General features: G+C 40.4%; 1 protein-coding gene across 1 annotated transcript in view; it reads left to right on the forward strand.

Annotated features, from left to right (window-relative positions):
* hyd (E3 ubiquitin-protein ligase hyd) overlaps positions 1-24,090 on the forward strand; it is a 312,986-nt gene extending 288,896 nt beyond the window's left edge. The window contains exons 32-36 of the mRNA XM_071667186.1: positions 307-442; positions 598-807; positions 5,100-5,247; positions 11,342-11,572; positions 21,191-24,090. Coding sequence (XP_071523287.1) covers positions 307-442; positions 598-807; positions 5,100-5,247; positions 11,342-11,572; positions 21,191-21,403 — 938 coding nt within the window. The 3' untranslated portion in view covers positions 21,404-24,090. The remainder of the gene's footprint in view (positions 1-306; positions 443-597; positions 808-5,099; positions 5,248-11,341; positions 11,573-21,190) is intronic.
* The last annotated feature ends 2,192 nt before the right edge of the window (positions 24,091-26,282 follow it).

The following is a 26,282-nucleotide window of genomic DNA, read 5'->3' on the forward strand; positions in this document are numbered from 1 at the left end:
CATAGAGAAAAACTATTATCTTTCATGTGGTAATACTTATTAAAGGTGGTTGCAGACATGTTGCTTACAGTTCAGGCTATATATACCTTTTAGAAGAAATAATTTTGTGGAAATATGGTCCCTAATCTTATAGGGTGGTTAGTGAAGAAATATGTAAAGGAGCTGAAAGGCTTTCAAAGAAATATGTAAAGGAGCTGCGAGGCTGCTTATACTTGAACTGCCTCATTACATGGAGAATGAGCTAAATAGGCAGTTACATAAATTCATCTAAGATTTATTTGCTCTTTGGTTTATCTTTGTTAACAGATACAGATGAAGGTGGAGAGGAACCTGAGGATGCAAGTGCTCCATTGTTTTACCAGCCAGGCAAGAGAGGCTTCTATTCTCCTCGGCAGAGTCGACCTACTCCTGAGAGACTTAATGCATTCCGTAATGTCGGCAGGTCAGTGGCAGATATTTTTTAGCATATAACATGGAGTATCATTACCATTTGTCATTTTCATTGTAGTTTTGACACTTCTGTTAAATTTTTGTTTCCTCTACAGTATTTCATATATTATTGTACTAGTTACTAAAAGTTGTTTTAACTTTCACCAGACTTTTGGGGCTGTGTTTACTACAAAACGAGTTGTGTCCTATTTACCTAAACCGCCACGTTCTAAAATATATTCTGGGGCGTCCTGTCCGCTTCCACGACTTAGCCTTCTTTGATCCAGTGATGTACGAGAGTTTGCGGAAACTGGTGCTAGATGCAGAGAACAAGGACACTGGCTCTGATGTGTTCAAGGCCTTGGACCTTACATTCAGGTAATCTCATATGCACTCTCTTGTTAAGTTTGAAGCTTCATTTCTAATGCATATCCAGGGGTTTTCTCTGCAGTATGATGAAATGATATCAGACTTGGCTTTTTATATTTAGGCTTTAGTACTATCAGCTAGCACTAAAGTGCTAAATCAGTTTGCCTTTGTCATCACAGTTAGTATGAAAGAAACCCTTGGGTTGTCCATTCCACCATTGTTGATTTATAATCTTTGGTAATACTCACATAGCTGTCCATGTAATTGTCTGCTCTGTATCCTTATCCTTCTACTGTCCTATAAAGATATATATTTTCCTCTTCTTTTTTTCAATTTTAGTTCCTGTTTCCATCACACTCGCTTGAGCAGTTCTTTTTTTCTTATTTTTAATTTTGCAACAGGGTGGCAGTTGCATAATGGTTAAGATAGCTAAGCCAACTTGCAGACCTTTTCGCAGTGTTTTGATTATTGATATTGGGGAGTTGTGTAGTTGCCCTTAACATATCTAAGGCTTTTGACAGGATGTGGCATAAGGGTCTCATCTCTAAGCTCCCCTCTTTTGGCTTTCCTCCCTCACTATGCTCCTTGATGTCTAGCTTCCTCTCTGGCCAATCTATCTCTGTGATTGATCAGCCTCCCAACTTTTCTCCATCAACAGCAGTGTCCTTCAAGGTTCTATCCTGTCCCCTGCACTTTTTCTCCTTTTTTTAATGATTTTCTCTCCTCCACAAATAATCCAATGCTCTCATATGCTGATGACTCAACACTGCATTCATCCACATCCTTCATTTCTGTTCCCTCTTCTTTCACGTGATATCCATCTCATTTGGCACAGCTTCCTCAGTATACTCAGATTAGGACAGGATATCTCAGTGGGGTACTCCAAATCTTGTTTAGTTTAATGCATACAAGACCCAATTTTTACCCCTCTCCATTGAAAACTCCTCACAGCTCTTGTCTCTCCTTTAATGGTTATGTAATTCCTTTTCTTGACACAATGAACAGGCTCGGTATTACTGTAACATCCACTCTTTCTTGGAAATCCCACATCATAGGAATAGCTAAGTCTGTCTCGAAGAAGCTGGATGTCCTGTCTAGATATCAAAACTTCTCTTCTGAACAGTTGCTTTGTTTATACAAGGGATTGATTTGTCCTTGTATGGAGTATTGTTCTCATATTTGGGGTGGTTCTAGCTCTGTATCCCTACTTGACAGAGTTGAGTCAAAAGTGGTCTGACTTATAAATTGTCCCAGGTTGACTTCCAGACTTGACCCCCTTGCCCTACACCTCAATGTTGGTTCACTTTCCCTCTTCTTTAGGTATAACTTTGATTTTTGCCCCTGAGAGCTGGCTGCTTGTATGCCCCCACCACTAGCTAGACCACGCAGTATTCAGCAAGCTGCTGTGTCACGTGATTATTTTGTGGCCATTGGCAACTCAAGGGTGGGCCATTTTGATACCTGCTTTCCCTAAATGTTGAAGCTTTGGAACTCTCTACCTTCTCATGTCTTTCCCAATAACTGTGGCAGTTTCAAAGGACAGGTCTCTCACTTTCTCAAAAATTAGTAAATGCTTTCCCTTGTCTTTCTTTTTCCATTTCATAATTCTCTCTGTATTTCTATTATGGCCTGGCCTTGATGTGGACTTTTGTCCATGATTGGAGCCTTCAACATAGAAAAATATTATTGTACTTGATTTCTTTAATCTGTGTCAGCGAGGTAGTGCCAGGAAACAGACGAAGAAAGACCCATCCGCTCATATACATACATGCATATACACGTACATATACAAAATATACATATCAACATGTACACATATACATACACATAGACAGGCATAAACATATATACACATGTACGTATTCATACTTGCTTGCCTTCATCCATTCCCGGCACCACCCTGCCTCACAGGAAAAGCATCACCACCCCGTGTAAACAAGTTACCGCCAGGAAAACAGACAAATAAAAGGCCACTTTTGTTTACACTCAGTCTCTAGCTGTCATGTGCAATGCACTGAAACCACAGCTCCCTATCCACATACAGACCCCACAGACCTTTCCATAGGTTATCCCATACATTTCACATGCCTTGGTTCAGTACGTTAACAGCATGTCGGCCCTGGTGTACCACATTGTTCCAGTTCACTCTGTTCCATGCACTACTCTGACCCTTCTGCACATTGAGGCCCTGATCGCTCAAAATCTTTTTCGCTCCTTCCATCCACCTCCGGCTTGGTCTCCCACTACACCTCTTGACAAATATATCCTCTATTCAACCTTTCCTCTCTCATTCATTGTGTGTGTCCAGAGCATTTCAACACACCCTCTTCTCACTCGCAACTACACTCTTTTTTGTTACTACACGTGTCTCTTACCCTTTCATTACTTAGTCAAACCACCTCACACCAAATATTGTCCTCAAATATTTCATTTCTAACACTTCCACCCTCCTCTGTACAATCTTCTTTATATTACATGCCACGCAACCTTATAATATTGTCTAGAGATATGATTGTACATATTTTTCCTATTATTGACTCCATTCCCATTTTATGGTTTGGATCATGTGCATAGATGCATACACCTTTTTGAGAATTAAATTTGAAGAACTTGGGTCCCCCAACCATGCAGGCTGGCTAACCTTAGGGTTGCCCAGTTCCTTATGGACAGACAGATTATAACCTGCTACCTTGAGAGATAAGTTATAGTGATAATATATGGGGTTATATCTGCATTAGCTTAAGTTATAGTGATAATATTTTTTTTTTTTTTCATACTATTCGCCATTTCCCGCGATAGCGAGGTAGCGTTCAGAACAGAGGACTGGGCCTTTGAGGGAATACCCTCACCTGGCCCCCTTCTCTGTTCCTTCTTTTGGGAAAAAAAAATAATATATGGGGTTATATCTGCATTAGCTTACCTTGCCCTGAATGCTTAAAGTGGTATATTTTTTAATTACATAGATACAAATGGATTTGTATGTAGCATTTATGGATCTGGAGAAGGCATATGATAGAGTTGATAGAGATGCTCTGTGGAAGGTATGAAGAATATATGGTGTGGGAGGCAAGTTGTTAGAAGCAGTGAAAAGTTTTTATCGAGGATGTAAGGCATGTGTACGTGTAGGAAGAGAGGAAAGTGATTGGTTCTCAGTGAATGTAGGTTTGCGGCAGGGGTGTGTGATGTCTCCATGGTTGTTTAATTTGTTTATGGATGGGGTTGTTAGGGAGGTGAATGCAAGAGTTTTGGAAAGAGGGGCAAGTATGCAGTCTGTTGTGGATGAGAGAGCTTGGGAAGTGAGTCAGTTGTTGTTCGCTGATGATACAGCGCTGGTGGCTGATTCATGTAAGAAACTGCAGAAGCTGGTGACTGAGTTTGGTAAAGTGTGTGAAAGAAGAAAGTTAAGAGTAAATGTGAATAAGAGCAAGGTAATTAGGTACAGTAGGGTTGAGGGTCAAGTCAATTGGGAGGTAAGTTTGAATGGAGAAAAACTGGAGGAAGTAAAGTGTTTTAGATATCTGGGAGTGGATCTGGCAGCGGATGGACAATGGAAGCGGAAGTGGATCATAGGGTGGGGGAGGGGACGAAAATCCTGGGAGCCTTGAAGAATGTGTGAAGTTGAGAACATTATCTCGGAAAGCAAAAATGGGTATGTTTGAAGGAATAATGGTTCCAACAATGTTGTATGGTTGCGAGGCGTGGGCTATGGATAGAGTTGTGCACAGGAGGATGGATGTGCTGGAAATGAGATGTTTGAGGACAATGTGTGGTGTGAGGTGGTTTGATCGAGTAAGTAACGTTAGGGTAAGAGAGATGTGTGGAAATAAAAAGAGCGTGGTTGAGAGAGCAGAAGAGGGTGTTTTGAAATGGTTTGGGCACATGGAGAGAATGAGTGAGGAAAGATTGACCAAGAGGATATATGTGTCGGAGGTTGAGGGAACGAGGAGAAGTGGGAGACCAAATTGGAGGTGGAAAGATGGAATGAAAAAGATTTTGTGTGATCGGGGCCTGAACATGTAGGAGGGTGAAAGGAGGGCAAGGAATAGAGTGAATTGGATCGATGTGGTATACCGGGGTTGACGTGCTGTCAGTGGATTGAATCAGGGCATGTGAAGCGTCTGGGGTAAACCATGGAAAGCTGTGTAGGTATGTATATTTGCGTGTGTGGACGTATGTATATACATGTGTATGGGGGTGGGTTGGGCCATTTCTTTCGTCTGTTTCCTTGCGCTACCTTGCAAATGCAGGAGACAGCGGAAAAAAAAAAAAGATATGTTCTAGTTTTTTCTTATATTTGACAGTATTGATGTGATCCCAGAGGAAGGTGGCACAAATGTAGAGTTAATAAGTGGAGGACGGAATGTGGAAGTAACAACAAGTAATGTATACGACTATGTACGCAAGTATGCAGAGTATCGCATGGTGAAGTCACAAGAAAAAGCTTTGCAGGTAAGTGGTGGAAGCCACATTAATGATGCACCTAAATGCATATATGAAGGGTACAAACTTTTTCTAATTTGATGAAACCTCTAATTCTTATTATTGGGTCTGTGGGGTGGTAAGGGGAGTAATAATGAGGGTCTTGGAACATGAGGAAAGTCTGAAGTATGCTGGGGATGGGTGACATGTAAGGTGAATTACTTGCTGTTCATGAATAACAAGGCTAGACTCCAAAAGCTGATGACACGAATTTGGCAAAGAGTATTGAAAGAGAAAGATGAAAGTAAATGTGAACTGAAGTAAGGTTATGAGATGCAGCAGTGGAATAAAGACTAGATGGCTTAAGTGTGAGTTTAAATGTAGAGGACAAGGAGGAAGTGGATGAAACCCTGAAGGCTGATGTTATTCTCAGCTTGGAAGATTTTAAGTTTTAGGATGCATTAAGGAGTTTGTGTCATTGTTTGTGAGGGTAAAGATAAATATTTTTGAAGGTATAGCTTTCTTGAGAGTTTTGTGGGATGTAAGTTTTGGCCAGTGAATGCAAAGGAAAGGAATGTATATACACTGGAATTGAAATTCCCAAGAACAGTATGTGGCATGAAGGGGGATATTCATGTAAGGAGAGACTGCCTTATAGATAAACGTGTGATGCTGAGAATTTTCCTATCGAAAGGACCGACGTTTGTTGTGCTGAATTGGTCTGAACTTACTGAAAGGATGAATGGAGAGAAGGATGCTGACAAAGAGGATCTGTATGTCACAAATGGAAACAGCAAGGGAGGAGAGGGAGACTGAGAAGATGGAAGGAGCAAGTGAAGGAGAATTTGTGGATATTAGGATATGAACATTTGGGAGGGCAAGAGGCATGCATTTGATTGAAAGAATTAGGATGATTTGGTATATGGCAGGGATGACATGCCATTAATGGACTGAACCATGGTACATGAAGCATTGTAGGTAAAGCTTAGATTAGTATGTGGGGCTTTGTGCTGGGTAGTAGACTGGTTCTGTTATTGTTATACTTGACAGCTAGAGACTAATCGGTTTATGGATGCTGTGGTGATGGAGGTAAATGTAAGGGTCCTGGAAAGAGGGGCAGGTCTAATTGGGTTAGGGATACCCTGGGATGTGAGTCATATTTTGTTTGCAGATGATATGGCTCTAGTGGCAGACTGGAATGGGAAACTGCCAGAGCTGGTGTCTGATTTTGTAAGTGTATTTGAAAGGAGTAAGTTAAGAACAATGGTCAGTAAAAGTAAGGATATGAACTTTAGCAGAGAAGTGATTTTAGTGTGAACTTGATTAGAAAGAAGCTGGAGGAAGTAGAATGTTTTGGATACCTAAGAGAGGACATGGCAGCTGATGGAACTAGATGAGCTGAAGTGAACCATAGGTAGGATAAGGGGCAATGGTCATGGGTGCCTTGAAGAGTGTGTGAAAATAAGGTCACTGGATGTTAGGTCAGTGAGAAATATGTTTAATGGCATGATAGTCTCAATGGTACTGTTTGGGTGTGATTCCTGGACCTTGAAAAAGAATGTCATATATATATGAATACTTCACACGCATTCCTCGCATGTTGTAGAAGGCGACTAAAGGGGATGGGAGCGGGGGGCTGGAAACCCACCCCTCCTTGTATTTTAACTTTCTAAATGGGGAAACAGAAGAAGGAGTCACGAGGGGAGTGGTCATCCTCCTTGAAGGCTCAGATTGGGGTGTCTAAATGTGAGTGGATGTAACCAAGATGAGAAAAAAGGAGAGATAGGTAGATGTTTGAGGAAAGAAACCTGGATGTTTTGGCTCTGAATGAAACGAAGCTCAAGGGTAAAAGGGAAGAGTGGTATGGGAATGTCTTGGGAGTAAAGTCAGGGGTTAGTGAGAGAACAAGAGCAAGGGAAGGAGTAGCACTACTCCTGAAACAGGAGTGGTGGGAGTATGTGATAGAGTGTAAGAAAGTAAACTCTAGATTGATATGGATAAAACTGAAAGTGGGGGGAGAGAGATGGGTGATTATTGGTGCATATACACCTGGGCATGAGAAGAAAGATCATGAGAGGCAAGTGTTCTGGGAGCAGCTGATTGAGTGTGTTAGTAGTTTTGATGCATGAGACCGGGTTATAGTGATGGATGATTTGAATGCAAAGGTGTAATGTGGCAGTCGAGGGAATAATTGGTGTACATGGGGTGTTCAGTGTTGTAAACGGAAATGGTGAAGAGCTTGTAGATTTATGTGCTGAAAAAGGACTGGTGATTGGGATACCTGGTTTAAAAAGAGAGATATACATAAGTATACGTATGTAAGTAGGAGAGATGGCCAGAGAGCATTATTGGATTACATGTTAATTGATAGGCACGCAAAAGAGAGACTTTTGGATGTTAATGTGCTGAGAGGTGCAACTGGAGGATGTCTGATCATTATCTTGTGGAGGCAAAGGTGAAGATTTGTAGAGGTTTTCAGAAAAGAAGAGAGAATGTAGGGGTGAAGAGAGTGGTGAGAGTAAGTGAGCTTTGGAAGGAGACTTGTGTGAGGAAGTACCGGGTGAAAATGAGTACAGAATGGAAAAAGGTTAGAACAAATGACGTAAGAGGAGTGGGGGAGGAATGGGATGTATTTAGGGAATCAGTGATGGCTTGTTTAAAAGATGCTTGTGGCATGAGAAGCATGGGGGTGGGCAGATTAGAAAGGGTAGTGAGTGGTGGGATGAAGAAGTAAGTTTATTAGTGAAAGAGAAGAGAGAGGCATTTGGACGATTTTTGCAGGAAAATAATGCAAATGAGTGGGAGATGTATAAAAGAAAGAGGCAGGAGGTCAAGAGAAAGGTGCAAGAGGTGAAAAAGAGGGCAAATAAGAGTTGGGGTGAGAGAGTATCATTAAATTTTAGGGAGAATAAAAAGATGTTTTGGAAGGAGGTAAATAAAGTGCATAAGACAAGGGAACAAATGGGAACTTCAGTGAAGGGGGCTCATGGGGAGGTGATAACAAGTAGTGGTGATGTGAGAAGGAGATTGAGTGAGTATTTTGAAGGTTCGTTGAATGTGTGTGATGATAGAGTGGCAGATATAGGGTGTTTTGGTTGAGGTGGTGTGCAAAGTGAGAGAGTTAGGGAGAATAATTTGGTAAAAACAAAAGAGGTAGTAAAAGCTTTGCGGAAGATGAAAGCCGGCAAGGCAGTGGGTTTGGACGGGATTGCAGTGGAGTTTATTAAAAAAGGTGGTGACCCTATTGTTGATTGGTTGGTAAGGTTATTTAATGTGTGTATGACTCATGGTGAGGTGCCTGAGGATTGGCAGAATGCGTCCATAGTGCCATTGTATAAAGGTAAAGGGGATAAGAGTGAGTGCTCAAATTACAGAGGTATAAGTTTGTTGAGTATTCCTGGTAAATTATATGGGAGGGTATTGATTGAGAGGGTGAAGGCATGTACAGAGCATCAGATTGGGGAAGAGCAATGTGGCTTCAGAAGTGGTAGAGGATGTGTGGATCAGGTGTTTGCTTTGAAGAATGTATGTGAGAAATACTTAGAAAAGCAAATGGATTTGTATGTAGCATTTATGGATCTGGAGAAGGCATATGATAGAGTTGATAGATATGCTTTGTGGAAGGTATTAAGAATATATGGTGTGGGAGGCAAGTTGTTAGAAGCAGTGAAAAGTTTTTATCGAGGATGTAAGGCATGTGCACGTGTAGGCAGGGAGGAAAGTGATTGGTTCTCAGTGAATGTAGGTTTGCGGCAGGGTTGTGTGATGTCTCCATGGTTGTTTAATTTGTTTATGGATGGGGTTGTTAGTGAGGTGAATGCAAGAGTTTTGGAAAGAGGGGCAAGTATGCAGTCTGTTGTGGATGAGAGAGCTTGGGAAGTGAGTCAGTTGTTGTTTGCTGATGATACAGCGCTGGTGGCTGATTCGTGTGAGAAATTGCAGAAGCTGGTGACTCAGTTTGGTAAAGCGTGTGAAAGAAGAAAGCTGAGAGTAAATGTGAATAAGAGCAAGGTTATTAGGTACAGAAGGGGTGAGGGACAAGTCAGTTGGGAGGTAAGTTTGAATGGAGAAAAACTGGAGGAAGTGAAGTGTTTAGATATCTGGGAGTGGATTTGACCCTTAACCCTACTGTACCTAATAACCTTGCTCTTATTCACATTTACTCTTAACTTTCTTCTTTCACTCACTTTACCAAACTCAGTCACCAGCCTCTGCACCAGCCTTATGCCTCTGTAATTTGAGCACTCACTCTTATCCCCTTTACCTTTATACAATGGCACTATGGACGCATTCTGCCAATCCTCAGGCACCTCACCGTGAATCATACATACATTAAATAACCTTACCAACCAGTCAACAATACAGTCACCCCTTTTTTAATAAATTCCACTGCAATGCCATCCAAACCTGTTGCCTTGCTGGCTTTCATCTTTCGCAAAGCTTTTACTACCTCTTCTCTGTTTACCAAATCATTTTCCCTAACCCTCTCACTTTGCATACCACCTCGACCAAAAGACCCTATATCTGCCACTCTATCATCAAACACATTCAACAAACCTTCAAAATACTCACTCCATCTCCTTCTCACATCACCACTACTTGTTATCACCTCCCCATTAGCCCCCTTCACTGAAGTTCCCATTTGCTACCTTGTATTACGCACTTTAAAAAAGATTTTCTGCAAGGAGGTAAATAAAGTGCGTAAAATAAAATATATATATATTTTTTTTTTTTTCATACTATTCGCTATTTCCCGCGATAGCGAGGTAGCGTTAAGAACAGAGGACTGGGCCTTTGAGGGAATATCCTCACCTGGACCTCTTCTCTGTTCCTTCTTTTGGGAAAAAAAAAGAAAAAAAAATATATATATATATTTATATTTTATTTATTTTGCTTTGTTGCTGTCTCCTGCGCCTGCGAGGTAGCGCAAGGAAACAGAAGAAAGAAATGGCCCAACCCACCCCCACACACATGCACACACACACACACACACGTCCACACACGCAAACATACACACCCACACATCTCAACGTACACACATATATACACACACAGACACACACATATACACACATGCACACAATTCACACTGTCTTCCCCTACTCACCCCCATCGCCACCCCGCCACACACGGAATAACATCCCCCTCCCCCCTCATGTGCGCGAGGCAGCGCCAGGAAAAGACAACAAAGGCCCTATTCGTTCACACTCAGTCTCTAGTTTTGCTTTGTCGCTGTCTCCCGCGTTAGCGAGGTAGCGCAAGGCAACAGACGAAAGAATGGCTCAGCCCACCCACATACACATGTATATGCATACACGTCCACCCACGCAAATATACATACCTATACATCTCAACCTATACATATATATACACACACAGACATATACATATATACACATGTACATAATTCAAACTGTCTGCCCTTATTAATTCCCATTGCCACCCCACCACACATGAAATAACAACCCCCTCCCCACTCATGTGTGCGAGGTAGCGCTAGGAAAAGACAATAAAGGTCACATTCGTTCACACTTAGTCTCTAGCTGTCATGTAATAATGCACCGAAACCACAGCTCCCTTTCCACTTCCAGTTTCTTTTTATTGTGAACTTTTCTTTATGATTAACTTTAGGATGTTCTTGTGCATATATCTTTTCTGAATTATGTTGTTTATTTACATGTGTGTTTACTAACTTTACATGCGGATGGCAGCACTTTGGATAATTATTTTTGTTATCATGGAGGATTTGAAGTTAACTAAGAAAATATTCAGTTGCATATGAGCAGTATTTGCAACAAAATTGTTAAAAAAGAAGCATTCACTTGGGTTAATTTTCTCTCATATAGCAGCTTCCATATTGCCATTACCAGGTGGTCATTGCTGGCAGGTATATCCACTCTCTGTATTTTACAAAAGTATGTGTTGTTTAAAAGGTAGTGTTCGTATAGAAGAAATTAGTAATTTTAAAGTTGGGCTTTAGGAGAGTGTTTCATGGTATGTATGATGCTGTGTTTTTGTATGTGTTGTTTCAGTAGCTTAATATCATAATAACACCCTTGAATGCTACATATCACTGATAAGGTGCCATATAAGTATCATTGATGTCAATTCTTATATTTTACAGAATATACGTGATGGGGTATTTGATGTGATTCCTGGAGGTTCCTTGGACTCTCTCACTGCTGAAGACTTGCGATTGTTGTTAAATGGTGTTGGAGACATAAATGTTGCCACTCTTATTTCATATACGTCTTTCAATGATGAAAGTGCAGAGTCTAATGACCGACTCAACAAGTTCAAACGTTGGCTCTGGTCCATTGTGGAGAAGATGACGAATCAGGAAAAGCAGGACCTGGTATGTGAAAATCAAATTACAATAATAACCTGAATGTGAACGATAAATAGAATGAAGTAACTTTGGTATTTGTTTCAGGAAATTCTTGTTAAGATACATGGAGGAGGAATTTTAACAGTATTGTGAGAATGTGTATTATGCAGGATACTTTTTTGAGAATTATCATGAATATGAGAGGCATGCATAGGTTACAATGAATTGGGATGTCATGGTATATATAGGGCAACTTGCTGTTTTGGGGTGAACCTGGGAATTTGAAGTGATGAGAAAAAACCATAGATTGTGTTGTGAGGTTTGACTATAGGTGAGGGAATCTGGTTTTGGTGCATTAGACATTGGAGTTGGAGATTTGATGTGAGCCAGTGTCTTTGTTCATATGTTCTTGATACTGCCTTGGTACAGCAGGAAATGTTCAACAAGTGGGAAAAGAATCACTGTTATGCACAAACTTTTTAAGGCTTTGGTCATCTAGTTAGAAGAGTTACTATAGTCCAGATTAGTTATAAGGTAGAAATTTTTTTTTTTTCCCCCATTGAAAATTGGGATGATGATATACAAATATATTAGACTAGAATTAAGGACAAAACTTGAGTAAACAACAACAAAGTCTTGGTCACAAATCACAGAGCATTAAACAATTAAAAGTTGAGTTGCAGAGTAAATGCATTTGAAGACTTAATAGAATGATCATAAAATCACATATGAGGGAAAGAAGGGTGTGCAATTGTGCTATAACTAAGAGTAATGGATGAAGAATGGTGTGGGTGAAAGATTGGAATTGTGAAGTGTGCATGGGTATGTATATATGGGCCTGTGAATATATGAAAACTATGCAAGGTAAAGATGAATGAAGCATTATTTTAGAAATTTAAGAAGGGGTTGTCATGGGTGATATGAATGTGAAGGTGGGATGTTATGAAATTGGTGAGATGGTAAATGGGGAGTGCCTGGAGTAAATGAGAGTGGAAGTTATATTGTGGGTTTTTGTACTAAGTGGGGTTTACTCCTTGCAGACATCTTTTTTTCAGCAGAAGATTATTAATAGATATACATGCATAAGAAATGCTGCAAGAGAAAAACAAAAAGCTTTGATTTACTCTGTGGTAGATGAAAGGTTGAGAAAGGTATTCTCTGGTTGTGAGAGGACTTTTTGGAGATTCTGACCGTTTTGCAGTTATAGTGTAAGGAAGAATGGAGAGGTAAAAGTGTTGACAGGCATGAAAATGAAGTAGGAAGAATTTAAGGGATATGAAAGAAAGGTGATAGAAAGTTAAGATGAAAGTGCTGTAGGGAAGCAGTCATGTATGAATTAGGTGTTTAAGGTGAAAGTGCTATAGGTAAGCAGTCATGTGTGAATGAGGTGTTTAAAATGTTTAGAGGAAGATTTTCTAAGGTTGTAGAATTAGTTGTTAAATACAAGGTTTTTTTTTTTGTCTCCCGCGTTTGCGAGGTAGCGCAAGGAAACAGACGAAAGAAATGGCCCAACCCACCCCCATACACATGTATATACATATGTCCACACACGCAAATATACATACCTACACAGCTTTCCATGGTTTACCCCAGACGCTTCACATGCCCCGATTCAATCCACTGACAGCACGTCAACCCCGGTATACCACATCGCTCCAATTCACTCTATTCCTTGCCCTCCTTTCACCCTCCTGCATGTTCAGGCCCCGATCACACAAAATCGTTTTCACTCCATCTTTCCACCTCCAATTTCGTCTCCCTCTTCTCCTCGTTCCCTCCACCTCCGACACAATCTTTCCTCACTGATTCTCTCCATGTGCCCAAACCATTTCAAAACACCCTCTTCTGCTCTCTCAACCACGCTCTTTTTATTTCCACACATCTCTCTTACCCTTACGTTACTTACTCGATCAAACCACCTCACACCACACATTGTCCTCAAACATCTCATTTCCAGCACATCCATCCTCCTGCGCACAACTCTATCCATAGCCCACGCCTCGCAACCATACAACATTGTTGGAACCACTATTCCTTCAAACATACCCATTTTTGCTTTCCGAGATAATGTTCTCGACTTCCACACATTCTTCAAGGCTCCCAGAATTTTCGCCCCCTCCCCCACCCTATGATCCACTTCCGCTTCCATCCGCTGCCAGATCCACTCCCAGATATCTAAAACACTTCACTTCCTCCAGTTTTTCTCCATTCAAACTCACCTCCCAATTGACTTGACCCTCAACCCTACTGTACCTAATAACCTTGCTCTTATTAACATTTACTCTTAACTTTCTTCTTTCACACACTTTACCAAACTCAGTCACCAGCTTCTGCAGTTTCTCACATGAATCAGCCACCAGCGCTGTATCATCAGTGAACAACAACTGACTCACTTCCCAAGCTCTCTCATCCCCAACAGACTTCATACTTGCCCCTCTTTCCAAAACTCTTGCATTCACCTCCCTAACAACCCCATCCATAAACAAATTAAACAACCATGGAGACATCACACACCCCTGCCGCAAACCTACATTCACTGAGAACCAATCACTTTCCTCTCTTCCTACACGTACACATGCCTTACATCCTCGATAAAAACTTTTCACTGCTTCTAACAACTTGCCTCCCACACCATATATTCTTAATACCTTCCACAGAGCATCTCTATCAACTCTATCATATGCCTTCTCCAGATCCATAAATGCTACATACAAATCCATTTGCTTTTCTAAGTATTTCTCACATACATTCTTCAAAGCAAACACCTGATCCACACATCCTCTACCAAGGTATATAAGAATAAAAGTGGAAATTCACGGTAGTTGAATGAGATTATGCTGTGGAAGAGAAGAAAAGGCATATGGTAGATTGCTTGAAAGGAATGTATCAGTGGAAGTTCAGCAAAGAAGGAGGGAAGAATAAAACATGTGTAAGTGGATTGCTAAGAAGTTGTTAGAAGAAAGAAAATAAAGAATAGATCAAGATTTTGGAAGAAAGTTAAGTGATAAGTTTAGGAAAAATCAAAAATTGTACTGGAAGGATGTGAATACAGGAAGAGGTGGATGTAAGAGTAGAAATGCAAATGTAAAAAGTAAGGAAGGGTAGTTGCTGAATCAAAAGGAGTAAGTGAAAGGAAGGGGGAGAGAGTATTTTGAAGAACTGATCAGTGTGGGAGAAGGTGTGGAGTATTTGTTACATGTATAGGTATGGAGGATGGAAGGAAAATAGTAGAAGTGCAGGGGGCTAAAGAAGGGACATAGAAATGGCAATAATGAGTTGAAAGTAAGAAAGGCAACCGATATGAATAGGATTATGGCTAGAATGTTGAAATATGGAGGAGAAAGATAATGAGTTGAAAGTAAGAAAGGCAACCGATATGAATAGGATTATGGCTAGAATGTTGAAATATGGAGGAGAAAGTGTGATAGTAGATGAATTTGATATGTAATTTAGAATTGAAGCAGACATTTGTGCCTGAGGATTGGGGAAGCTAATTATTGTTCCTTTATTCAAAGGAAAAGTTACTGATTTTTTTTTTTTTTTTTTTTTTTTTTTTTTTTTTTTTTTTTTTTGCCGCTGTCTCCCGCGTTTGTGAGGTAGCGCAAGGAAACAGACGAAAGAAATGGCCCAACCCACCCCCATACACATGTATATACATACGTCCACACACGCAAATATACATACCTACACAGCTTTCCATGGTTTATCCCAGACGCTTCACATGCCCTGATTCAACCCACTGACAGCACGTCAACCCCGGTATACCACATCGATCCAATTCACTCTATTCCTTGCCCTCCTTTCACCCTCCTGCATGTTCAGGCCCTGATCACACAAAATCTTTTTCACTCCATCTTTCCACCTCCAATTTGGTCTCCCACTTCTCCTCGTTTCCTCCACCTCCGACGCATATATGCTCTTGGTCAATCTTTCCTCACTCATTCTCTCCATGTGCCCAAACCATTTCAAAACACCCTCTTCTGCTCTCTTACCCTTACGTTACTTACTCAATCAAACCACCTCACACCACACATTGTCCTCAAACATCTCATTTCCAGCACATCCATCCTCCTGCGCACAACTCTATCCATAGCCCACGCCTCGCAACCATACAACATTGTTGGAACCACTGTTCCTTCAAACATACCCATTTTTGCTTTCTGATATAATGTTCTCGACTTCCACACATTCTTCAAGGCTCCCAGAATTTTCGCCCCCTCCCCCACCCTATGATCCACTTCCGCTTCCATGGTTCCATCCGCTGCCAGATCCACTCCCAGATATCTAAAACACTTCACTTCCTCCAGTTTTTCTCCATTCAAACTCACCTCCCAATTGACTTGACCCTCAACCCTACTGTACCTAATAACCTTGCTCTTATTCACATTTACTCTTAACTTTCTTCTTTCACACACTTTACCAAACTCAGTCACCAGCTTCTGCAGTTTCTCACATGAATCAGCCACCAGCGTTGTATCATCAGCGAACAACAACTGACTCACTTCCCAAGCTCTCTCATCCCCAACAGACTTCATACTTGCCCCTCTTTCCAAAACTCTTGCATTCACCTCCCTAACAACCCCATCCATAAACAAATTAAACAGCCATGGAGACATCACACACCCCTGCCGCAAACCTACATTCACTGAGAACCAATCACTTTCCTCTCTTCCTGCACGTACACATGCCTTACATCCTCGATAAAAACTTTTCACTGCTTCTAACAACTTGCCTCCCACACCATATATTCTTAATACCTTCCACAGAGCATCTCTATCAACTCTATCATATGCCTTCTCCAGATCCATAAATGCTACATACAAATCCATTTGCTTTTCTAAGTATTTCTCACATACATTCTTCAAAGCAAACACCTGATCCACACATCCTCTACCAAGGTATATAAGAATAAAAGTGGAAATTCACGGTAGTTGAATGAGATTATGCTGTGGAAGAGAAGAAAAGGCATATGGTAGATTGCTTGAAAGGAATGTATCAGTGAAGTTCAGCAAAGAAGGAGGGAAGAATAAAACATGTGTAAGTGGATTGCTAAGAAGTTGTTAGAAGAAAGAAAATAAAGAATAGATCAAGATTTTGGAAGAAAGTTAAGTGATAAGTTTAGGAAAAATCAAAAATTGTACTGGAAGGATGTGAATACAGGAAGAGGTGGATGTAAGAGTAGAAATGCAAATGTAAAAAGTAAGGAAGGGTAGTTGCTGAATCAAAAGGAGTAAGTGAAAGGAAGGGGGAGAGAGTATTTTGAAGAACTGATCAGTGTGGGAGAAGGTGTGGAGTATTTGTTACATGTATAGGTATGGAGGATGGAAGGAAAATAGTAGAAGTGCAGGGGGCTAAAGAAGGGACATAGAAATGGCAATAATGAGTTGAAAGTAAGAAAGGCAACCGATATGAATAGGATTATGGCTAGAATGTTGAAATATGGAGGAGAAAGTGTGATAGTAGATGAATTTGATATGTAATTTAGAATTGAAGCAGACATTTGTGCCTGAGGATTGGGGAAGCTAGTTATTGTTCCTTTATTCAAAGGAAAAGTTACTGATGTGTTTTTTTTTTTGTTTTGTTTTTTTTGCCGCTGTCTCCCGCGTTTGTGAGGTAGCGCAAGGAAACAGACGAAAGAAATGGCCCAACCCACCCCCATACACATGTATATACATACGTCCACACACGCAAATATACATACCTACACAGCTTTCCATGGTTTATCCCAGACGCTTCACATGCCCTGATTCAACCCACTGACAGCACGTCAACCCCGGTATACCACATCGATCCAATTCACTCTATTCCTTGCCCTCCTTTCACCCTCCTGCATGTTCAGGCCCCGATCACACAAAATCTTTTTCACTCCATCTTTCCACCTCCAATTTGGTCTCCCTCTTCTCCTCGTTCCCTCCACCTCCGACACATATATCCTCTTGGTCAATCTTTCCTCACTCATTCTCTCCATGTGCCCAAACCATTTCAAAACACCCTCTTCTGCTCTCTTACCCTTACGTTACTTACTCAATCAAACCACCTCACACCACACATTGTCCTCAAACATCTCATTTCCAGCACATCCATCCTCCTGCGCACAACTCTATCCATAGCCCACGCCTCGCAACCATACAACATTGTTGGAACCACTGTTCCTTCAAACATACCCATTTTTGCTTTCTGATATAATCTTCTCGACTTCCACACATTCTTCAAGGCTCCCAGAATTTTCGCCCCCTCCCCCACCCTATGATCCACTTCCGCTTCCATGGTTCCATCCGCTGCCAGATCCACTCCCAGATATCTAAAACACTTTACTTCCTCCAGTTTTTCTCCTTTCAAACTTACCTCCCAATTGACTTGACCCTCAACCCTACTGTACCTAATAACCTTGCTCTTATTCACATTTACTCTTAACTTTCTTCTTTCACACACTTTACCAAACTCAGTCACCAGCTTCTGCAGTTTCTCACATGAATCAGCCACCAGCGCTGTATCATCAGCGAACAACAACTGACTCACTTCCCAAGCTCTCTCATCCCCAACAGACTTCATACTTGCCCCTCTTTCCAAAACTCTTGCATTCACCTCCCTAACAACCCCATCCATAAACAAATTAAACATGATGATGTATGTCACAATAAAATACAACAGAAAAAGTGTATGCAAAAACAGTCATTGATAGAATGATGGAAGTAACTGAATGCAGAATATGCAAGGAGCAAGAGAGGTTTAGGAAAGGTAGGGTATGTAAGGATCACATTTTTGTGATGAGAATGACAATAGAAAAGTATTTATCGAAAAGTAAGACTCTATATGCAGCTTTATCTTTCTGAAGCAAGCACCATGAATCAAGTGGAATGCTTTATGGGATATGGTAAGGATATATAGTGTAGGGGGACAACTGTTGGATAGAGTGAAGGAGTGATTGAAGAGTTGAGCAAAAGTTTCAGGTTACATGTGAGTCTGTTGTAGGGCTGTGTGATGTCACTCTGGCTTCTTAACATATATATGGATGAAGTGACAAGAGCAATGAAAGCGGAACTAGGGAAACATAGTGCAGAGGTGGAGCGTGGTGATGAGGTATGGTTGCAAGTGACAAGCCTGTTTGCAGGTGATTCTCTGTTGTTTGCTGAGAGTGAAGAGTTGTAGAAAGTTGTAATTGTTTTATGACACAATTAAGCATAGGCAATTGAAGGTGAATGCAAGAAAAAAGTGTTTAAAAGGAAACTTATAGTGAAAGTATAGATTTTGTGTAAAAGGAAACAAAGGGAAAGTATAGATTTTGTAAAGCCTGAAGAGTGAGAGAAGAAAGTGTACTAAACTTTGGTACAGATATGGGATGGTTAGTGAGGCAAATGCAAGACTTTTGGAGAGAGGGGCAAGTATGCAGTCCATTAGAGATGAGAGGGCCTGGAAAGTGGGTCAGTTGTTGTTGTTTGCCAATGATACAGCTCTGGTGGCTGATTTAAGTGTGAAACTGCAGAAGTTGGTGACTGAGTTTGGAAATGTATGTTAACGGAGAAAGTTGAGAGTAAATGCAAATAAGAGCAAGGTTATTAGAGCCAGTAGGGATGAGGGACAAGTTAACTGGGATATATGTTTCGATGGAGAAAAAAAGAGGAAGTGAAGTGTTTTAGATATCTGGGAGTGGACTTGGCAGCAAATATATCCATGGAAGTGGAAGTGAGTCACAGGGTAGGGGAGGGGGCAGAAGTTCTAGGAGCGATGAAGAATGTATGGAAGGAGAGAACGTTATCTCGAGCAAAAATGGGTATGTTTAAAGGAACAGTAGTTCCAACACTGTAATATGGTTGCGAGGCATGGGCTGTACATAGGGTGGTACGGAGAAGGGTGGATGTGTTGGAAATGAAATGTTAGAGAAATACTTAGAAAAGCAAATGGATTTGTATGTAGCATTTATGGATCTGGAGAAGGCATATGATAGAGTTGATAGAGATGCTATGTGGAAGGTAATAAGAATATATGGTGTGGGAGGCAAGTTGTTAGAAGCAGTGAAAAGTTTTTATTGAGGATGTAAGGCATGTGTACATATAGGAAAAGAGGAAAGTGATTGGTTCTCAGTGAATGTAGGTTTGCAGCAGGGGTGTGTGATGTCTCCATGGTTGTTTAATTTGTTTATGGATGGGGTTGTTAGGGAGGTGAATGCAAGAGTTTTGGAAAGAGGGGCAAGTGTGCAGTCTGTTGTGGATGAGAGAGCTTGGGAAGTGAGTCAGTTCTTGTTCGCTGATGATACAGCGCTGGTGGCTGATTCGTATGAGAAACTGCTGAAGCTGGTGACTGAGTTTGGTAAAGTGTGTGAAAGAAGAAAGCTGAGAGTAAATGTGAATAAGAGCAAGGTTATTAGGTACAGTAGGGTTGAGGGACAAGTCAGTTGGGAGGTAAGTTTGAATGGAGAAAAACTGGAGGAAGTAAAGTGTTTTAGATATCTGGGAGTGGATCTGGCAGCGGATGGAACCATGGAAGCGGAAGTGAATCATAGGGTGGGGGAGGGGGCGAAAATTCTTGGAGCCTTGAAGAATGTGTGGAAGTCAAGAACATTATCTCGGAAAGCAAAAATGGGTATGTTTGAAGGAATAGTGGTTCCAACAATGTTGTATGGTTGCAAGGCGTGGCCTCTGGATAGAGTTGTGCGCAGGAGGGTTTATGTGCTGGAAATGAGATGTTTGAGGACAATATGTAGTGTGAGGTGGTTTGATTGAGTAAGTAATGTAAGGGTAAGAGAGATGTGTGGAAATAAAAAGAGTGTGATTGAGAGAGCAGAAGAGGGTGTTTTGAAATGGTTTGGTCACGTGGAGAGAATGAGTGAGGAAAGATTGACCAAGAGGATATATGTGTCGGAGGTGGAGGGAACGAGGAGAAGTGGGAGACCAAATTGGAGGTGGAAAGATGGAGTGAAAAAGATTTTGTGTGATCGGGGCCTGAACATGCAGGAGGGTGAAAGGCGGGCAAGGAATAGAGTGAATTGGATCGATGTGGTATACTGGGGTTGACGTGCTGTCAGTGGATTGAATCAGGGCATGTGAAGCGTCTGGGGTAAACCATGGAAAGTTGTGTGGGGCCTGGATGTGGAAAGGGAGCTGTGGTTTCGGGCATTATTGCGTGACAGCTGGAGACTGAGTGTGAACGAATGGGGCCTTTGTTGTCTTTTTTTAGTGCTACCTCGCACACATGAGGGGGGATGGGGATGGTATTCCATGTGTGGCGAGGTGGCGATGGGAATGAATAGGGGCAGACAGTGTGAATTGTGTGCATGGGTATATATGTATGTGTCTGTGTGTGTATATATATGTGTACATTGAGATGTATAGGTATATATATTTGCGTGTGTGTGTGTACATTGTGTATGGGGGTGGGTTGTGCCATTTCTTTTGTCTGTTTCCTTGAGCTACCTCGCAAACGCGGGAGACAGCGACAAAGCAAAATAAAAAATAATAAATACTTAATTGATATGAATAGGAAATGTAGAGGAAATCATTGGTGAGGTGGAGGGTCAAAACAGATTTGTATGAATGGTAGCTGTACTGCTGACTACAATGAGTAGCAGTTAATGGTTTTATACTTATTTCTTGATGGATGATGCAGGTGGAAAAAATGTGAATTGACATATTAGATTTTTTTTGACAGGTTTATTTCTGGACTGGTTCACCAGCTCTTCCTGCATCTGAAGAAGGATTCCAGCCTATGCCATCAGTCACCATCCGGCCTGCAGATGACTCCCATTTGCCAACAGCAAACACCTGCATTAGCCGTCTGTATATTCCTCTCTACTCAACTCGTGCCATTCTACGCTCCAAGCTCCTCCTAGCGATTAAGACTAAAAACTTTGGCTTTGTTTGAGAGCGAACTATGAAAACTTTATAAATGAGGATAAGTAAGATTACTTGTAATGAACAGTCAATGAATGTTAAGTAAGGCACAAGATAAGTGCCTCATTACTTTGACCATTAAATTTAAGTCACTCTCTGGGAGGAAGAAGACAGTTTTGTGAATGAAATTTAGGAGAAATTTTCCAGCCTGTTGGAAAGGAAAATGATGCATTAAACTGAAGAGATGGATATTGGTTGACATCTCTTAGGGATGTTTGGACTCAGGGTTATCGAAAACAGAAGTTGTGAGTCTGATTTACATAAGTCTCATGAGGGGTGAATTAAACTAAATTCTCTTGTATATAGTAAGGGCGTGATATTAGAGGTGTTACTTATAAACAAGAGACTGAATGTATGAAGTTTGTGATCATAGGATGTGATACTGAATATGAAAAACTGTGTCTATATTTTGATATACAGATGAAAGTTCAAAGTCATTTATCAAATCACAAGAATCTTATAAGGTATCATTTTTCATTAATGCTTTTGAAATGGGCAAAATGTGCTCTGGTGAAGAATGGAGGTAGAGACTTTGCATTGAAAAGCATTATGTAAAAATTCATGACATTCTAGTTGTTCATTCTCATGTCCTCAGTGTATAATTCAAGAAACTGGATGCCCTGACCTTCAGTTTGTAGCAAAATCACAGTCAAGGCTTTGAAATAAAGGAGACTCGATCAGCTCCACTAGATAGTAATCAAATAGCTCTCACTTTTTTACAGTAATGCTGTTAATACTTTGTCCTTAACTCACTTTGCATTGAACACTCCTGCATCTAGATGAAATATTTGTGAAATTGATGCTGCAAAAATGCATATCATAGACTGATGCTGTGATTTGGTGATATATAGGTAAGTGGAGCAGCCTTTTTGAACAGTCTAGGATTGGCAAATATAAGTTTACTCAGCCCTCTTAAATGAGAATTAGATATGACAGCACCCCTTTTTGGTATCCCTTAAAGAGGTAGAATTGCGCTCTGCATCAGTATGAATTATTATAATAAGGCATTCCTTGTAATTGTAGAAAACAATAATGCAAATTTTTTTATGATCAAAACAAAAACCGAGTATTTGATCGTATAACAAGGGTACCCAGCTGTGTGTGGTTGGAGTGATAAGTTGATTGGACTCTTTGGGTTGAAGCAGTGACTGTCTGTGTTATTGGTTGCTGTAAATATTTATTATATTTTGGTGTTTAAACTATGCCTCATAATAAAAAGATGGAAAGAGGAAAAGGAATAGTGAAATTTAATTCCCCTTTGTGTAAATATTTTTTCTGCAGGGAAGGGCTAAAACAATTGTGGAAATGTACAGTATTTGAGATAGAAAAATGGAATAACACCTGGATTTTTTTTTAAAGTTGAGAAAATGACTTCAAACCAACATATATGCACTATGTTTATCATGGTATATGTCATGTATGGATGATTTTTGCAGATTAATCTGTTACTGTGTGTTTGTGCAAAATTACTAAATAGTATATTGTGTTTACCTCTATTACAAAAGTGTATGCCTTGATTATTTCTAATTACAGGCCTTTTAAAATTTGATATATGTATATGTAAACCATTATTTCTCATGATGTCATTGATGATGTGTTTTTGAATATATGTATTTTTGCCACCACAATATACCAACAACTTTTGTTATTTGATAACTTACGGCATTTGTATTTGTGTTAATATATGTCATTCCATCAACCCATTGATTCTTAGAAAATTGTGTGAAGTTGAGGATATATCTTTCTTTTTTAATCTTTTGACCTACCCACACTGTTATGTGTGATGAGAATTATAACTTTAAACATGGTTATGCATGTTATTTTTGTCCAGCTTGCCCCAGTTAGTTTTTTTTTTCTTTTTTGTCAAAATATTTTGAAGTATTATCATTTTGAGCATACTTTTACCTAGATGTTGGGAAGTGTGTAAGGTGAATATGAGGTTAACCAGGGCACAGTGCTGTTTTAAAACCCACTAATTGGACAAAGATTTTTTTTTTTGTTGAATTCTTGCCTTCTTAGCAAGAGTATTTGATAAAGACTGATGCAAAACTAGCTTTAGATAATGTTCTGTTTAATGTGGGTTGCAAACACTTTTGTAATGTCTGTTGTTAAGACCCACTTTAGATATCGCTGCCCACATCCTAAATTTAAGAATGCAGTATCATTATGCAAGTCTGACACAGACCATACGAAAATGATATGCTTGAGTCAGAATTAAGGTATTGTTATGAAAAAGGCATTTTTATAGTCTGAAAAATGGAATTCATGCATGAGAAATTTGGATTTGATAACAAGGAATGTTAGTTGGTTCTCAATACCCTGTTAGTTAATTCAAAATTAAGCAAAATAATTTTCTGTTAGCCTCCGATAATAGTGTCTACTTTTGGATTTTGATTTGTACTTTGATAACTGACCTTACTTGAACATTTATTCAAATCTGATGAATAGAATATTGTGAGGAAATGTGAGAAAACATTTAGTGTGAATCAGAGACTAGGGACTATGTAAAGTCAGGTTGATTGTGAAAAGTAAATGGTAACTAGTGTTTTGTAATGGAGTAGAGTTAAGCTGCAACATTCTGGGAAGGAAGTGTTGAGAGTCGTGATGTCTACAGATATCAAGATATGTAATAATATGAAATAAAAAAAAATCATGCACGAAGCGTAGCTCACCTGCTTTTCCTCAATATTAAAAGAATAGGACATAGATATGTATGGGAACCCTAGGTAGAAGAAACAATAATAAAAAGATATATAGTTTGTTTGCATCACCAGTTATGAGTGATAGAGATTCTTGAACACAAGGATGTCCATCGATAGGTGATAGGGGAAAAAGAGTATATCCCATGCATTACTTGTGTCATAGAAGGCAACTAAGAGGGTTGGAAGCAGGGGGCTGAAAGCCCTCCCCTTGTATTTCACTTTCTAAAAGTTATACCAGGAGGAGACAAGTAAGGAGTGCTCTTCCTCCTTGTAAGTTCAGTCTTGGGTGCCTGAATGTGTTGGGATGTAACCAAGATGAGAAGAAAGGAGAGATAGGTAGTAGTAGGTTATAGTTGACAGGCAGTCTCTGACCAGTGAGGTATATTACCATTACAATCCACCTGGATATTGGGAAGGTTCTCTGACAGTTGCATAGTGAGCCAGCATTTCAGTGGATGTTAAATTGCACTCCTCTGACCTAGATAGCTTTCCTTTCTTTCGACATCATCCACATATGGACTGCTGGCATTCTGTCCACAAACACACAATCTCTCCTAGTCACACATAACACTTGATAACACTTAATTCACACAGCTCATTCTTCATAACTAGATTTTCCTGTAATGAGCACTGTGCTGGTCCACCTTTTTGGAAAAATGATAAGAGCAGTAGATAGAAGTAGTAGGTAGGGACAGTAGATCGAAGCATTAGATAGAAACATAAGGTTGAAGTAGTAGGTAGGAACATTAGGTGGAAGTGTTAAGTTAGAACATTAGGCAGGAGTAGGTGTAGGAACAGTAGGTAGGAGCTGCTGAAAAACACTGTGCTAGAGTTGCTCTTATGCTAGTGGACAATTAATTAAGGGTAAGGCACCAAAGGCTAAGAAGCAGCACTAGAATTCACCAGTTATGGAGACACTTTCTGTGGCCACCTCATTTAGGGAGTTCCTGAAGGGATAGATAGTAAGTTTAAGGAATCTGGCTGTTCTAGATTTGAGTGAAAGAAAGCTCAAGGATGAGGGAGAAGAATGGTTTAGTAAAGTTGGGATAGTATGAGGGCAAGAGCCAAAGAAGGGATACCACTTCTACTAAAGCAGTTGTGGGAATATGTGAAAGAGTTTAAATAAGTAAGCTCCAGAATAATTTAGGTAGAAATGTAGCAGTTAGTGTTCCTAACTGAGATGCATTCACGGGCTGGCCAGGGTTGAGTGCATAGGTTCAGAACCTGGTTGTGGCAGTCGGTCCACAGTCAACCCAGCAGTTCATCCACTCCTAAGGGTTGGTCAATATATATACATAAATGCCCACACACACATATACATATCAACATATACACATGTACATACACAGACATATGTACATAAATAAAAAGAGTGTGGTTGAGAGAGCAGAAGAGGGTGTTTTGAAATGGTTTGTTCACATGGAGAGAATGAGTGAGGAAAGATTGACCAAGAGGATATATGTGTCAGAGTTGGAGGGAATGAGAAGTGGGAGACCAAATTGGAGGTGGAAAGATGGAGTGAAAAAGATTTTGAGTGATCGGGGCCTGAACATGCAAGAGGGTGAAAGGCGTGCAAGGAATAGAGTGAACTGGAATGATGTGGTATACCAGGGTCGACGTGCTGTCAATGGATTGAACCAGGGCATGTAAAGCGTCTGGGGTACACCATGGAAAGTTCTGTCGGGCCTGGATGTGGAAAGGGAGCTGTGGTTTCTGTGCATTATTACATGACGGCTAGAGACTGAGTGTGAACGAATGTGGCCTTTTTTGTCTTTTCCTAGCGCTACCTCTTACACATGAGCAGGGAGGGCTTTTTTATTTCATGTGTGGCAGGGTGGCGATGGGAATGAACAAAGGCAGCCAGTATGAATTATGTACATGTGTATATATGTATGTGTGTATATATATGTATACGTTGAGATGTATAGGTATGTATATTTGCGTGTGTGGACGTGTATGTATATATATGTGTGTGTGGGTGGGTTGGGCCATTCTTTTGTCTGTTTCCTTGCGCTACCTCGCTAACACGGGAGACAGCGACAAAGCAAAACATATTCATGCTTGCCTTCATCCATTCCTGGCACAGGAAACAGCATCACTACCCCCCACTTCAGTGAGGTAGCGCCAGGGAAGTAGACAAAAAGGCCA

Source organism: Panulirus ornatus, chromosome 11 (assembly GCF_036320965.1).
Source record: "Panulirus ornatus isolate Po-2019 chromosome 11, ASM3632096v1, whole genome shotgun sequence".
NCBI classification, from domain to species: domain Eukaryota; kingdom Metazoa; phylum Arthropoda; class Malacostraca; order Decapoda; family Palinuridae; genus Panulirus; species Panulirus ornatus.